Raw genomic sequence first — 16,817 nt, 5'->3', positions numbered from 1 at the left:
TGGTTGTTTCCAAATGACGTCATTTGGGGCAGATATTATCGAAGAACGAGGATTTAATCCGACATTTAAGGTTTTTTTTTTTTGGTATTACATAGAATATAGTTAAAGAATAACTTACTTTATCTTAGATACAAGGGGCAGATTCACCATCGAATTGGATCATTACTACCTTTCGAAGATATACAAAAAAAATTTTTACAAATATATTTCATGGGCAACATTGAAGAACAACCTGATCGACGCCTAGGGATCAATGCAGGGATAAAGCGAGCAATTCTTCAAGACTTGCAGTGTCTGCTTCATGAACATCATGCGACGGTCAGGTTGTTTAAGAGTGCTTTAGAGCGCATGCCAAATGATGACTATAAAGTTGTCATAAAAGCAGATAAACGACCATCTAGAACACACGAAAGGACATTTAATGCTCCAACAATAGACGAAATCGCCATCCTGATTGTTGGTGAACAATTTGGAAACCGCGATATTGTGCTCAAACGTGGCGATACTGGGCAACTGCAACAAATATCTGAAACTCATCGATCATATGACGCATTGCAATACCCGCTAATGTTTTGGCAAGGAGAAGATGGATATTATATTGATAGCAAAATTCAAAGGGGAGGAAGTTCTCATTCCGAGAATACCGATGATACCAACCGATATTCCGTTTGAATTTAAAAGAATTCAATTTCCGATATGTCTTGCATTTGCCATGAACATCAATAAATCACAAGGCCAGTCCTTAAAAATTTGTTTAAATCTAGAACATTCATGTTTTTCACATGGTCAATTACACGTTGCATGTTCACGGGTCGAAAAACCATCTGCGTTGTTTGTTTTTGCGCCTGATAATAAAACAAAAAATGTCGTTTATTACAAGGCTCTTAAGTGAAGAGCAACCAATGTACTAAAATACAGAAATAAAAATGAATTATTAATGCAGGTTTTTGATTTTTTTGTAATATTTTCCAATAAAAAACACAATCTGCTTATTTTTTGCCATTAAGGCGGAACAGAGTTCGGGTTTACTAGTATACTAATATTTTCACAACCTTACTCTAGAGCAGTATTGCCTTAAGTGTTGGTCACGACCCACTGGTGGGTCGTGAGTAGATTTTGGGTAGGACCAAATTGTCGTATAGATCTTAAAACTTTCGTGTAGATAGGAAATACAGAAATAAAAATGAATTATTAATGCAGGATTTTGATTTTTTTTTGTAATATTTTCCAATAAAAAACACAATCTGCTTATTTATTGCAATTAAGGCGGAACAGAGTTCGGGTTTACTAGTATACTAATATGTATTTTCACAACCTTACTCTAGAGCAGTATTGCCTTAAGTGTTGGTCGCGACCCACTGGTGGGTCGTGAGTAGATTTTGGGTAGGACCAAATTGTCGTATAGATCTTAAAACTTTCGTGTAGATAGGACGCGGTACCGACAAGTTTCGAAGTTTGAAACACTGCTCTAGAGTGTGGCTCTGCTTATATAGCTGGCGACTAGTGTTGGTGGGTTACTGAATTTAGCTGAGTTTCGATGACCTGTTATCGAAATCTGAGGATTGCGCTGACGATAGTGTGGCCAGATGATGTTTGTTTTTGGGCGCGCGTTTGAATACGTGTGCTGCGATATTTGCCTACGCCATAAGCATTTTGCATAAAGCACTTGGGTTACTTTATTGTTTATGAATTTATTAAATTTGTGTAGTTTGGGGCGACTGGGCAAAAAAAAATCCAATAGGCCTAAATAGTCAAAGGAAATGGAAAAGCTAGAAAATTTAAGGGTTCTGTAAAGTTTTTTATTAAAATTCAAAACGGGAAGAAGTCTGGGGCAGGGGCGGACGCAGGGGGTAGGTCCTGGGGGTTCGGGTAAAAAATCGGACTTTTTCAAATTCCTTTACAGCACACGGTCTTTCAACCATATAAACTAAAAAATATTTGATCGGACTCCCCCCACTGCAAACTACAAAATTTTTCGATCGGACCCCCCAAAATTTTTTTCTGCGGTCTGGGGGATTACTTGTTAAGAAATTAAACTCCGAGTATAAGGGCAAAATAATTACTATGATACTTATAACAACACCAGATAGCTCCGAAATAAGAGTAGAGCATTTTTTAAACTGTTGTTCAGGTATATCCCACTCTACCCCAAAATAAGAAATGCTCTGATTAATGCTTTAATAGAGTGCGTTGTTGTTGGATTTGCTCTTTTATTACTTGGTTTTATATTTTAAATATAGTTTAATATATGCAGCTATATAATAGTTATTTAAAATTTGAATACTACGGCTTTGTCGAATTATTTATAATCATTATAGTTATGCTTTTGCTTTAAACTAAGAACTTTAAACTAGTTTTTGTTGTGTTTGCTCCGATCGACCTGTGAGTGCGCCTCTCCCGCCAGGAGATACTGCCTCGGTATCGGCCAGATATTGTTTGCTACTCTAAGGTGCTAAATACGTATATCGTTAGTTCGTTAATTACACACGTGAAACAACTTCGGGCGAGAATTGTTACGACCGTTGATTAGGTGTTTTAAAACTATATAATACAAAAAGTCTTGGCGTCAAAGTATAATCGTTCAAACAAAATAATTAAATTATTTTGCGCTGGTTTACAGTTTGCAGTTTGCGGTTTGCATTCGCTGCCTGTCTCGCACCCACACACACATACACATCAAATAAATTAGTTAAACATTTCGCTGTTTGTACTCAAAACGCTTCGCTGCCGAGGATTATGATGGGCTAAGATGGCTGTAAGATCCATTACATTTAGAGTTTGGCCTTTCATAAGAAGCCCATGTCGAGGGCAGTGTAGAGGGCGCGAATGTCGCTGTGGGCGGAGATGCGCCAGAAGGGGAAGTTCATGGCCTTGGCGGCGGTCTCCTCCTCGTTGCCATCCCCAATCACCACGTAGGTGCTCTTGCGTCCGAAGCGCGTCACGATCCGCTCGTAGCAGGTTTCATGGCCTGTTGGAATAAAGAGGGGGAAACTGGTTATATCTCTGCCAATCCATCTGGTGGCCGTCACTTACCGATTTTGTGCGCGCTGTATATGTTCTCGATGTTGAAGATCCCGCCCAGCCCGAAGAGCAGGACCTTGGCCAGCGCCGGGGCCAACTGCGTGGAGGTGACCAGCACGTTGACGCAGTTCTCGCGCTGGGAGATCATGCTCAGGCACTTGAGCGCCAGCGTGGCCCAGTTGTCCGTGGCCACCTCGATTTCCGAGCGGATCTGCAGCCAGGCCTCGCGCTTTCCGGGTCCCAGCAGAGTGCCAACACTGGAAGAAAAACGGAACAAATATTTGGTTAAAAGGATTGGATAATATTGTATCTCCTATAAATAAGTATTTATTCCATCAGTGCTTAAAGTGCTTTCTATTTACTATTGATGGGTTGATGGGCTCCTTATTGAAGTGATATAAAGTTTGGTGCTTTTTGATAAAAGTTTCCCAATATTCTTCAGTTAAATAAGTATGTTAATATTAAAAGACTTTAGGCTCTTAAACAAACGATTGAATAATATACAAGTTAAACCTCTGAAATAATGGAACTAATTGGGAGACATATATAAAAATGTTAAATTGTTGTCAATGAATTGTTAATGCATAGTTCGAAGATATTAATTTAAGTAATTTGACAACATAGTTCTTAGGGAGTTCCCCAATAATACATTCTGCAACTTCTTTCAATCCTTAAAACAGAAGCGTTATAATGGCTAACAACTGGATAAGAATTGTACAGCCCATTCACCCTTTTAAATCCGTCTACCTTTAATGTTTCTTACTTAGATAAATAATAAAATAAAAAATGAATAAATTCTGAAATTTATAATAAAAATACGAAATTAATTTAGTTTTTTTAGTAAGTAAAAATAATTCGGACCACCCCTAATAATATAGAAAACCCAACTGGATGTACTCACTTTCCCCGGTAGCTGTTGTAGATGTCCTTGATCTTGCGGTAGCGGAAGGCGAGCTTGCGCATCCAGTCGACCCCGCCCCTCACGCCGGTGGGCAGGCAGAGGTTGGGCGGGGCGCCGGGCGGGGTGTTCGTGTGGAAGCCGTCGGTGGCGAAGTTGTAGGCGCTCAGGTCCTGCCCGTTGTCGTCGGAGCTGACGTCGTCGATGTGCACCTGGTCGCACTCCTCGATCTCGTTGAAGAAGAAGTGCGTGTCGGCCATGTTGAAGACCATCTCCTCCATGCGGAAGGCGATGGTCATCAACGAGCTGTGGTCTTTGGTGTACCGGTTGGCGTAGCTGCCCGACAGCAGCGTGTGGAAGATGATGAGCGTCTCGTCCAGGTCCCAGACGAACACCCGCTCCGGCGGCTTCACGGCCTCGCTGTTCCCGGTGTCCGAGGCCGTGCTCCTCGTGGGACTCGGCTGCTGGTGGCGCCTCCCGCGCGCCCTTCCCGTCTTGCCCGTGGGCGTGGTCTTGCTGCTCGCCACGCCCCCCCGATCCCGAGGTGCCCACGCTGCTGCCGCCGCTGGAGTTGAGGGCCGCTGCCGCCGCAGCCGCCGCCGCCACGTTGCCGAGCGGTCCCAGCGGTCCGGAGCCGGCGCTCGGCGAGATCGGGAGCGGGGAGTGCGGCGAGTGGGTCGTCTGGTGCACCGGCGTCGTCGAGTGCGTGTCCGTGGGGCTCTCGGAGAGGTTCGAGGAGGCCGCCACGTGGAACCCGTGCCCGTGGCTGGCACTCGAGCTGGGCGAGCTCACCGCGTACGGCGAGTAGTTGGCCGGACTGTAGTAGTTGCCGTACTGCTCGTTGTAGTAGCCGCCGTAGTCCTGCTGCCCGAAGTTGTTGTACCCCGCGTACGGACTGCTGTACAGCTGCGAGTTGTTGTTGCCGCCGCTGGCGTAGCTCGGGGTGAGGTAGGCCGCCGCCGCGGCCGCTGCTCCCGGCTCCATCTTGGCCTGGCGGGCAGCCGTGGCCGCCGCGTAGGGAGCTCCGTAGCCGGAGTAGAACGGAGGCGGGGTGTACTGCTGCATGCTGTTGTAGTAGTAGTAGTCGTGCTTCCCGTCGTAGACCGCCGCCGCTGCCGCCGCCACCGCCGAGGAGTTGACCGCCGCCGCAGCTCCGCCGTCCAGCGGATTCCCGGAGGAACTGCAGCCGTAGAGATTCGCACTGGTCACCGATCCGTTGTCCAGGGAGGCGTGTCCCTGGCCCGGGCTGCGCGACTCCGACTTCACGGCCGCACTCGATCCGGTCGAGCCGTCGTGCGTCCAGTGCGACATCACAGTTGCCCCGCCCACCACCACCCCATCCTCGCCGGACACGCCGGAGGCAGTGCCTCCCGCCTGCTGATATGTGGAGAAGCTGCTGCCCGCCGACTGCGAGAAGCTGGAGGCGGCGGCCAGGCTGCAGCTGCTCGGATTCACGTTCGGATTCGCGTTCCCGTTGGCATAGTGTCCGCTCAGCGAGGCCAGCGATCCGATGGTGGGCTGCAGCGGCTGGCTCTGCGGCGGCAGTCCCAGCGGACTGCACTGCCCCACAACGCCCCCTCCCCCGCCGCCGCCTCCTCCTCCGCCCACACCGACACCCATGCCGGCACCGGCGCTACTCGGTCCATTGCTGGCCAACACGGTGCTGGGATGCGATTGCTGCTGCTGCTGTTGTTGCTGCTGCTGCTGTTGCTGCTGCTGCTGCTGGTGCGACTGTTGCTGCTGGGGTTGCTGTTGCTGCTGCTGCTGCTGTGACAGATTGCAGAGGCTGCGGGGAGATAAGATAGGAGATGGGTCATAAGTGGTGGGAACGACAATCAAGGGGATGGTGTGAAGTGCAGGAATGTCAGGAGACACAACAAGAAATTATGCTGTACTCTGAAGACTATATAAAAATCACTTAGTACTGTAATATGAAAATGTTGTGTTTAAATTAAAATATATTCGTATAGTATTACTGGATTGAAAATGTAATCATTTAATTCCAAAGATCTCGACGTTTGTACGTCGGCATATTGCTTTATCGACTGACTAAAGTATTAACTGAGTAATCCGAAACAACGTAATAATTTATCGAGATATGTAATTTTTTGCTTAATTGAAGTATTTACATTTAAACCTGTTTTTAGAAATATATAAATCCAACTCTGTCAAAAATAAAGGTTGCGGCTTTATCAAAGTACTAGCAAACCCGGCGAACTTTGTTCTGCCTTTTTTTGGAAAAAATTACAAAAATAATCAAAAACCTACATTAATATTTAATTTTTATTTCTGTATTTTGGTACATAGGCGTCGATCAAGTTGTTCTTCCATGTTTCATTGCTTAATGATACATCTGCTGAAGATTTCTTGAAGCAATTGCTGACTATCGGCAATGGTCAAGTACCTGTCGATGAATCGAGCGGATTAATATCATTTCGAAATAATTTTTGTAATTTTGTCTCATCAAAAAAGGAACTTATCAACAATGTATTTGCAAACATTATTTCTAACTACAAAAATAAGGAATGGTTGAGTGAGAGAGCCATTTTAGCGGCTAAGAATAAAGATGTTGATGACCTGAACTACATAATTCAAAATAAGATCATTGGAACAATGCATTCATTCAAATCTATTGACTGAGTCACAAATGAAGATGAAGCCACCAACTATCCAATTAAATTTTTAAACTCTTTGGACGTGCCTGGCTTACCACTGCATAATTTACATCTAAAGGTTGGATCCGTAGTAAACATACTTCGAAACATAAACCAACCAAAATTGTGCAACGGTATGCGTTAATGGCAATAAATAAGCAGATTTTTTTTTTTATAGGAAAAAATTACAAAAAAAATTAAAAACCTACTAAATAGGTTGCTCTTCACTTAAGTGCCTTGTAATACACGACATTTTTTGTTTTATTATCAGGCGCAAAAACAAACAACGCAGATGGTTTTCCGACCCGTGAACATGCCACGTATAATTGACCATGTGAAAAACATGAATGTTCTAGATTTAAACCACAAACTTTTAAGGATTGGCCTTGTGATTTGTTGATGGTCATGGCAAATGCAAGACGTATCGGAAATTGAATTCTTTTAAATTCAAACGGCATATCGGTTGGTATCATCGGTATTCTCGGTATGAGAACTTCCTCACCTTTGAATTTTCCTATCATTATCGTAGCGTAAATTACATTGTTCATTAGTTTTCTAACCACCAAACGCGTACCGTTGCACAGTTTTGGTTGGTTTATGTTTCGAAGCATGATTACTACGGATCCAACCTTTAGATGTAAATTATGCGGTGGTAAGCCAGGCACGTCCAAAGAGTTTAAAAATTCAATTGGATAGTTAGTTGCTTCATCTTCATTTGTGACGCAGTCAATAGATTTGAATGAATGCATTGTTCCAATGATCTTATTTTGAATTATGTAGTTCAGGTCATCAACATCTTTATTCTTAGCCGCTAAAATGGCTCTCTCACTCAACCATTCCTTATTTTTGTAGTTAGAAATAATGTTTGGAAATACATTGTTGATAAGTTCCTCTTTTGATGAGACAAAATTACAAAAATTATTTGGAAATGATATTAGTCCGCTCGATTCATCGACAGGTACTTGACCATTGCCGATAGTCAGCAATTGCTTCGAGAAATCTTCAGCAGATGTATCATTAAGCAATGTAACTCTCATGTTTGTTGTCAGCTGTAGTTTCTTCACATATCCCCATAGATTTGACGATTTCAGGCAAGCGTTTATTTCGTCGGCAGCCGTAGATCTTGGAATTACTGGCAGTATTTGGCGGAAATCGCCAGACAGTAAAATCATTGCTCCTCCAAAACATCTCGAGTCATTGCGTAAATCCTTTAATGTTCGGTTAAGTGCTTCTAATGCACGTTTATGCGCCATTGTGCATTCGTCCCAGATGATGATTTTCGATTCCATTAATACTTTGGCCATTGCTGAGTGTTTTGCAATATTACACGTTGGTTCTTCAATAATTTGAAGATTTAACGGTAATTTTAATGCTGAATGAGCCGTTCGGCATCCTTCTAACAATGTGGCTGCTATTCCAGAAGAAGCAACTGCAACAGCTATGTTGGATCTCGCCCGAACAGTTGCTAAAACTAATGACATAAGGAATGTCTTGCCAGTTCCACCAGGGGCATCTAGGAAATATAAACCACCATTTTCTTCATCGATTGCCTTCATTAATCTATTAATCTTCTATATAGGGGAATGTCGTCAAGGTTGGACAGTTGTCAGGGTCGGACACTTGCAATTTTTCTAATAACCCAACTATCGCCATCTGTGTGCGAATGTGGTATTAATTGTTATCACTGTGGGAAACTTTTCATCCCTAGCCGCATCCCATAACTGTTAATTTTCCTGTTTTGTTGACATAGTGTCGTGATAGTGAAGAAAAAAGTATTCAAGAACGCGCTAAAAAAGTGGCATAATTCAGCGGAAAATATGCCATCCGCAGGGTAAGTTTAAAAATACGTTAAGTGGTTCCCCCTTAACGAAATCCTAAAAAAAAATTTGTTCTAAATAAAGCGATTTGGTAGTTATGTTGTGCGGTAGGGTTATGACTCATGTTGTCAGGGTTGGACACTTTTTGTTGTCAAGGTTGGACACCCTTGGTTTTTTCCCTTTTGTCAGAATATTTTAATTTTTCCAATGTTTTTTACAGTTATTACAGTGGTAATTAATTACTTGATTCAACAAAAAGTGAAATAATTAGTAAATAAGTAAAAAAAAATAAATTCTTTGAGTAATAATTTATTTTCTCCCTTTGAGGAGGTTCACGCTACAAGCGAACGACGGAAGGAGGTAAAGTCGACTTGCATAATGCTGTCCTGGCCATTAAAGCAGTTAAGTTGGAGAAAGGAAAGTTAAAGACAGTAGCAAGGGCTTATGACCTGCCTAGAACGACTTTGCGGCGATATATTAAAAAAGTATTGTAGATGAAGAATATGAGGACATTTCTACTGTTACTGACGACGATCTCGAGAAGACCCTGAAAAAGTTATTTTGTTTGTCCTAATTGTTTGTAAAATTTGTTGATCACAATAAAAAAGAGTCAAAAGACATAAAATACACCTGATCCATGGATAATGTCCTCTTTTATTGCTACTTTTCTGAAGTAGCAATTCAAGTGTCCAACCCTGACTACAGTGTCCAAGCCTGACTACATTTTTTTTTTTTTTAAATACTCGCCATTTCTATGTTTTTCATTCCACAACATAGTGCTCATTGTCAGACATACCTTTTGCCTTTACCTTTCAAACTATTTACTCAAATGATCTTAATTCTTATTAAAACGATAATTATAGGCAAGGGTCGAAAATGTGTCCAACCCTGACGACATTCCCCTATATAAAAGCAAGTTGTGTTAGTTCCACCACTTATAACTTAAGAACGGCTGAACAGATTTGGCTGAAAATTGGTAGGAAGGTAGCTTAGAGCCCGGAATAGGAGTTAGGGTAGTCAACAATGGCAATTTAACTTTACCATTAAAGCAGCATAATCCAGGCGTTTCTCCGGAAAACTTCAGTGCACCGCAATACTCGCAAACAACGTCCATTTGCCCAATGCAAACGCTAGGATGCAAGCTGTAATCAGTGATGCAATCGTATTGAAACGCTGCTCGATTCAAATCAGCACTTGATAAATTTCTTCTGCGTCGCAAATGATCTATTTCTTGACCTCTGTTGTAAGCTCGACGATTCTGCATTGTCAACCGAGCCGTATTACGGATTGCCTCTCTTTGCTCTGCTGATTGAGAAGCACGAAGTCGACCTATTCTAACGCGGTTCTGTTCACGTTCAATGTTTTGGTCTTCTTCAGACCTTCCATTTGCAGTATTTTGTAGTCTTCTTGCATTACGGCTTTGTCGGGAAAAATTCGATCGTCTTGGTCGCGGCATTATTAATTAAACTTCCCTTCACTTCAATTCACAAAAAGCACGAAAAACTTCACTTCACTTCAATTCACCAAAATCACAAATAATTTCTACTCACTTTAAAAAAATTGAGTTAAAATGCTATGGTAGTGTGTGCTTGTCAGTTTGATGAGGTAATAACTCAGTTTATATGCGATTTTTGGTATGTCGAACGGAATAAAAAGTACCCTAACTCCTATTCCGGGCTCTAAGCTACCTTCCTACCAATTTTCAGCCAAATCTGTTCAGCCGTTCTTAAGTTATAAGTGGTGGAACTAACACAACTTGCTTTTATATATATAGATAGATTTATATTTGTGCTCATTTTTTAAGCAACCAATTTTATAGCTTTGTTCAACGTATAAATAGCCCGAAACTCAAACAATACGACCAAATATAACAAATTAACCATTAAATTATGAGCAAACCTTATGAACTATACCTTGTTTAAAACCACTGATTCACCGTTTAAAATCTCAACCATACTAAAAAAATTTAAACCCCAAACTATATCGTATGAAAAACCTAATAAGGCAAAATGGAGACTTTCTTAGGAACTGATTCAGGATTCAATATAGTGCGTATAAAGTCCAAGAAGTACATATGTGGGAGAGAAGAAAAACACAGAATCTTAGGCTCGTTAGGGAAACCCATAAAATAATTTCCAATAATCTTTAAACAGCCATTAAATTAACGGCAAGTCGTCGTTCCTTGTTCGTCGCTTTTGGGTTCCCCGGTTGTTTTCTGTGCCCCAGAGACCGAGTCAAGTGTTTCCCGGCCCAAGTCCCGACCGAAGTGGTCGTCCAAATCCTGTCAAGTGTTATAAATATTTTTCTACGATCTCGCCGTCCCGCTCTTCCTGTATTTTTTCCTTTTTTTTGGGTTGTTTACTGGGATTGAGGACTGAGGATCGTCGCGATGAGGAAAGGAAATCGTTTGAAATCGTTTCGGGGCACTTGAGAAGGGGCTCGTTGGGTTCGCATTTGGTGGCATGTGCGGATAGTCCCGGACAAGTCCCGTTGCCTCCTTCGGTGACCCCTGCCCCTCCCCCTCCTTCCCTTTGCGGCCATGTGTTCAGCAAATGTTGAATTACCGAGGACCGGCGACAAATATTGTTTCATGTTTTACGATTTGTGTTTTGATGTTTCTCTCTGTTATTCCGGCGTTATTGCTTTTCAAGTAGGACCAAATTAAGTGGACAAATTCGAAAATCCTAAAGGGCTCAATAAAAATCAAATAAAACTGAGCACCAATGGAAAGTCAAATAAATCACCGCAACGAGAAAATCAAAACAATGAAAAATGTTTGAGCCCATCGATTTTTTCGAGGGAAGTGGGGAGAAAAATGGGGAGTAATTCAATCCTTTTCAGTGCAATTAAGTGGAGTTTCGTTGGCTCCCCAAAAATAAACCGTTATATAATCAGCTGGCAGCTGGGTACACAAACATTATATAAGAGGTATTTTATACTGATCCATAAATGACTAAACTATGTTTGTTTTAAGTAACATAATTTTCACTTTAGATTTAATTACGACCGTATCCAATATCCAAATTTGTATTATTTTATTTCTAAGCACCCTTTTCCTTTACTTTAATTTATCTTTCGCCTGAGTTCCTTTCCCTACTTATCCCATATTTACCCAACTTCCCCCATCCGGCTTGGGAGATATTTAACAATTTTTCATAATTTTAATAGGAAGGTAAATTAAGTGCCCAATTTCCAAAGGAATCTGACACCTTGAGATTTTTTCTCGGCCGGAGAAGGGGGTCATTTATCTTGTTGGCAGCCACAGCAAGGGGAAAATGAAGCAGGGGGAGCAGCTGGCGAAGAGGGGAAAAGCGTTTTCCCAACGAGAAACGACGCGTGCGCTGTAGCGAGGGGGAAAACCAACCAAAACTTCGGTTTGGGGATCTGCGAGGGTGTTCCGCCAATGGGAGATTTACGCGAATAATAATGGAAATCATCAAAGAGGCAGGCGGAGGGTGAGGAAGAGGTCTTTGGGACTAAGCCGCAACTGTTGCCGCCTTAAGCCCCTTTTAAGTAGTTGGGAACGGACCTCCTCCCCGAGGAACTCCGCTCTTTTCCTGCCCTCGCAAGTGTTAAGTGCTCTGACACTTTTCGGCTCGCCTTTTCCCTTTTCTCTTTTCTTTTTTCGGATCTCGAGATCTCGGGATTTCTTCTGTGTCACAGCTGAAGCGTGCACAAAATTCTTTGAATTTCTGCCGGGGCATGTGGCAGGTTGTGAGGGCCACATGCAAAACACTTCCATATTTCGCTCGAGGACTCTAGTCTCTTTTCAATCGAAACCAATTGAAGATGGTGCGCCTCTGGTCAAGTGTGAGGGTGTCCCTTCTTTTCAGTTACAAATTGTCTACGCTTACAGATTGGAACCTTTTCGAGGTCCTTGAATGAAGTTAGTTTGGGAAGAATGTGTTCAAAAATATTTCTAAATTTATATTAAAATTGGACCTATAATCCTTAGAATTTCTATATTTTATTCAACTAATCATATTTATTATTAGTTAACTATAATTTAGACGTACCGGTTGCGTTCATGTGTATCCGTGTGCTCTGTCTTGGGACGTTTAACCTGAAAATAATCCAAGAAAAACAAATCAAGTTATTAATAGAATTATGCCAAAAGTAAATGTTTATTTCGATGGCTTAGCACGAGTTATGCAAAATCCGTCAGTCGGGTTCTCGCTGGCCCTCGAGGTAATTTGTTTATAAACAACCCCCTCCCCGCACCTCACACCTCAGCGTCTGGAGTCGCCCTGCTGAGCTCGGCACTTCCACCGCCTGAAACTCTATTTGGGTTATCCAGTTGTCCACTGCGAGTGGCGAAAGAAAACAGCCAATTTTACATAATTCGCAATCGCCATTTGCTGCTGCGCCAAGCGAATTTCGCAGCTCGGCTTGTGCGTGGGAAAAAGTTTTTCTGTTTCAGTTTCTGTCTCGGTTTCTGGGCTGAAGTGTTTCGGATGTGCGGCGCCATTTAGGGGAAGTCGAAAACGGGGGGCGATCGGATCGGCCAAGACCCAATCAGCAGGTGGCGACGGATTAAGATAGGGATGTTGCTAGGAGGGGTTTTTTCAAGGCATCCTGAATGAATAAAGCTTTGGGTGATAAAGGGATTTCCAGAGAGTGCATTATATGCGAAGCAAGTAAATTTCTTGCATTTGCTTTTGATCAAAGAGCTTAGAAAATGCAAAAAGGTAGGCTATAAAAAATCTTCTTAAGATAAGATGGTGCAATCTACATTACCGAGCTGCAGTTTTTCCAGTAAAGACTTTAACATTCGCAAACTATATTCAAGTGACTAGTTCTATGAAGTTGAAGTATTTTGATACAGTAAATTTCAAATTTAAATTCGAATTTGGTGGTTCAAGAACATCGAATACTCTTTAAATACTGATGGGTTCAGTCATTTTGGGTTTACTTTATAAAAAAGTTTGAAAGAAATTTAAGGTGCAACCCCCAATCGACGGACACTAAATAATAACATAACTTTGACAAATGCCAAGAAAGCGAATACTGAGGAAAGATGCATATGCAAGTCGAACGGAAGCCAGATAAATCGAAGGCGGACAGCCGGGAAGGGGAAGCCCAGGTACAGGAATTCCTGCCCCTCTCCCCCCTTAAAAAAAAGCCCCGAAAAATCAGGAGAGGGGAAAAGGGGAAGAAGCAGAAAAGTTGAGCGGCTTCGGTTGACAGCTTCTGCCGTCCGGCGAGATGACCACACGCACGCACTGTCCATCATCCGGCGATCGCGAAGGGGCAGGATGCAGAGGGGGCGGGATCAAATTTGTCGACGGACCAGAGGAACACGCGCATGCGCAGCGGACAAACGGACAGGCGGACAAACGGACAAGCGGACAGGCGGACAAACGGACAGATTGGCGAGCGAACGGTAGCGTTTCGACGCGATGCGCATGGAGTTGCGACTCGGAGCCGCGAATCTGCGGCGTTGCGTGCTGCACGAGCAGCCGAATTCGAGTCGGGGTTCGAGTTGTATGCAAAAATGAGACAGTGAGGAGGAGCCGGGAGCCGGGTGGAGAAAAGAGAGGAACAGAGCCAAATGCAACCTTTTACTAAACTAATTTATGGCGCAAGCTGACAACGTAAACATTAACACAGACAACAGTTGAGCAGGGAGGCTGGTCCTCCTGCGCCTGCGAGTGGGAAAGAGAGGGCGATATGCGGTATAAAGACCTGTTTGTGGGCATCTTTAACGAAATTCCTGTGATCGTAATCTCTTTGTCTCTTCTGCTGCTTTAGAAGAAGATTAAAACACACACACACACACACATATTGAGAGACACACACACTCTGGCGAACAAAAGACAAGGCAGCAAGACAAGAAGACGGCGACAAATTTTTTATTAACCCGGCCCTAAGACCCATAACCCCTCCCCCTCCCCTCCCGCTCCCTTCGACCCCACGTCCACGGTTCCCGATTCCCGCGATAAACATCAAAATAAACAAGAGGAAAATTTGTTTCTCCGCGAGGTCGGAATGGATGGATGGATGGAACCTAGCCCCGCACCTTAACACTTTGGCACGTTAATTACGTTTGGGCCACAATCTTGGCATCTTGGTAGTATAATCAACAATCGCCGAGTGTCAATCGCAGTGGCCATAATCAATATTTCGACTCCTCCCCCGCTCCCCGCTCCCCGCTCCCCCTCCTACCAACTTCCCCCTTTTAGCCACTTCCCCCCCGACTCTGCGATGCGAGAATTCTCTTTGTCATAAATTACATGCAGCGCGTATTGTCGCAGTTGAATTATGGCGTGTTAATTTTTACGATTACGGCTTAAACTTAATTAAAATGTGATTAATGCCGCTGGCCGGCCGAAGCCCAGCTCGGCTTTTGTGGGCCAGGCTCTTTAAATTCCCATAAAGCCGGCACCGCGGCCTGCTAGCGCTGTAATTTATGCTCTATTAATATTTCGCATTAACCACCAGTGCACCAGTGCACCCAGCTCCTCCTGGCGACACACTCTCTACGGGCTCTTCGAGATCGTCACGTTTTCCCCGGTTCGACTCGATTTGACTTTGTCTTAGCATAAGCTCATGGACCCATAAAACCCTGTCGCTGGCTTCGGTGTGCTGTTCCATTAAATCACCGGGAAACGAACGAACGAACTTTGCGCCGATCTGGGGCAAACTTTGCATCGGAATTCCAGCGAAAGAGCGTCTCATTAATTGGTAAAGAAATTCATGCTATCCGAAGGGGAATGCAGCTCACAGATCATCAAAAGTTGGCAACAATTTACGTGGTCTATTGGAGGTTTTTTAAGACCTTCGGGACTTGACTTGCCTGCTTCATTGCCCACGACCCACGAAGTTAAGCCGATTAATGCTGTGTAATAAAATTGTGGTCAGGTGCCCATAATCGTTATCCCCATTAACGATTTTTCAACAAAGAGCCAACCATCTTTGGGGTATTTTAAATTGTTTTGTTTGGGTTACGACCACGAAATCCTCTGTGGATCAGGAACATTCCATAATTATGTTTAATACTTGGGAATATCACCTTTTTCGGGGTTTAGTTGATTTTCCTGAGTGTATCTGCTAGATTTATGTTCGCTGTTTTATCAAATCGAACGACATCTTAAGTTGTCAAGCTGGACCAGATTTATTTGTGAAGTGTGCTATGATATCATGCCGCCCAATAGATCACCTTAAACCCTGCTAAACTGTTGCTCGTACATATATTAGTGTCCCGCTGAATGACGGCAGTAGAGTTTCACTTTTTGGATAGTAGTTGCGAGTGGGGGAAGCCCCACAATGCAACCGCCAAGGAAGCTACCGCCGACATCCATAACCGTAGTCATAAGCCTAACAGTAACGATAACAATAACAATAACAATAACCGACGGCTGGCAGGCTCGACCACATCACTTTTAAAGCTTCGCGAGGAGCGAAAATCCCAACGACTATTTGATTACCTTTGGCTCGATCATCTTGTCGATTAATCCGCATCGCGGGGCGGCGTAGTTATATGGCATTAGGGTGACCATTGCGCCGACTTTCACTAGGAACGTTCACTCGCGGAGGATCGAACCGATTTGGGTGATTTTCTGCTGTTTTGAAATCGAATGCCGCTTCGATTGATTGGCTTTTCAGAACGAACGAACGAACGGGGAGAAGTATCTTGTATCTTGTATCTTTTTTGCAAGTGGATAGATAGAGTGGATGAACTGCGGTTCGGCCGGATGGACGTCGCCCGTTTCCCGTAGCGCTCGCTTTGAGTGGCTCGAATCGACTGAATAACCGAACCACCCGACTTTTGGCTCATCGCGACGTCGGCAGCGACGCGGCAGCGCAGTTTGAGTGGAACTGGAAGTGCCTGCATTGGATTTTGCCACCGGCACTCGAAACGAGTTCGTGCGAGCAGTGCGACTGCCGAGCAGCTCTCTCCCTCTCTCTCTCGCTCCCTCTTTCTCTCTCCCACCCTCGTTGAGAAAACCGCTCGAGACTCCGCCCATTCCCGTTCCCCAAATCGGGGAAACCGAGAGCAGGCCATGGCACCACCGAAGGGTGGGTCGAAACCACTTTTCCACAGCCCGCTACTTGGCCCAAAGTTTGCCGTCTTCTTTTCTCCTCGTATCTCTCGGATGCGGATGCGGGCGAACAATGCCCATTGTAGATGTGGCTGTGGATGTGGATGAGTTTTTGCAGCTGGGCAAACGCCATTTGAAAAGTGCGTTTGGGAAGGCATAATACGCATAAATGAATAAATTAATTCGGCCACCATTCGAGCACACATTACACACAAATTAATAAGCTAATCAGATGAAGTTTCTCAGGCTGTTCAATGGAAACCGCCGGAAATTTTATGGCAGTCGTAAACACCAAAACGAAAATCTCGGGTAATTTAAGCCGGCCAAAACTTATTGGCTTCGGCGGTTTTTCGAGTTCACTGTGGAAGAAGGAGGAGAAGGAGCT

The 16,817-nt window shown here is 43.7% G+C and overlaps 1 protein-coding gene across 1 annotated transcript; it reads right to left on the bottom strand.

Annotated features, from left to right (window-relative positions):
* Window positions 1-2,169: 2,169 nt before the first annotated feature.
* LOC108088197 (developmental protein eyes absent) lies at window positions 2,170-16,119 on the bottom strand. Its single transcript, XM_017185897.2, is given in 6 exon segments — window positions 2,170-2,968; window positions 3,034-3,278; window positions 3,923-4,452; window positions 4,454-5,705; window positions 12,407-12,453; window positions 15,818-16,119. Coding segments are annotated over 6 exon segments (2,328 nt in total). The 5' UTR covers window positions 15,890-16,119; the 3' UTR covers window positions 2,170-2,786.
* Window positions 16,120-16,817: the final 698 nt, after the last annotated feature.

This window comes from Drosophila ficusphila, unplaced genomic scaffold (assembly GCF_018152265.1).
Source record: "Drosophila ficusphila isolate 14025-0441.05 unplaced genomic scaffold, ASM1815226v1 contig_607, whole genome shotgun sequence".
Lineage (NCBI taxonomy): Eukaryota > Metazoa > Arthropoda > Insecta > Diptera > Drosophilidae > Drosophila > Drosophila ficusphila.
This window is presented reverse-complemented; position numbering and strand designations above follow the sequence as displayed.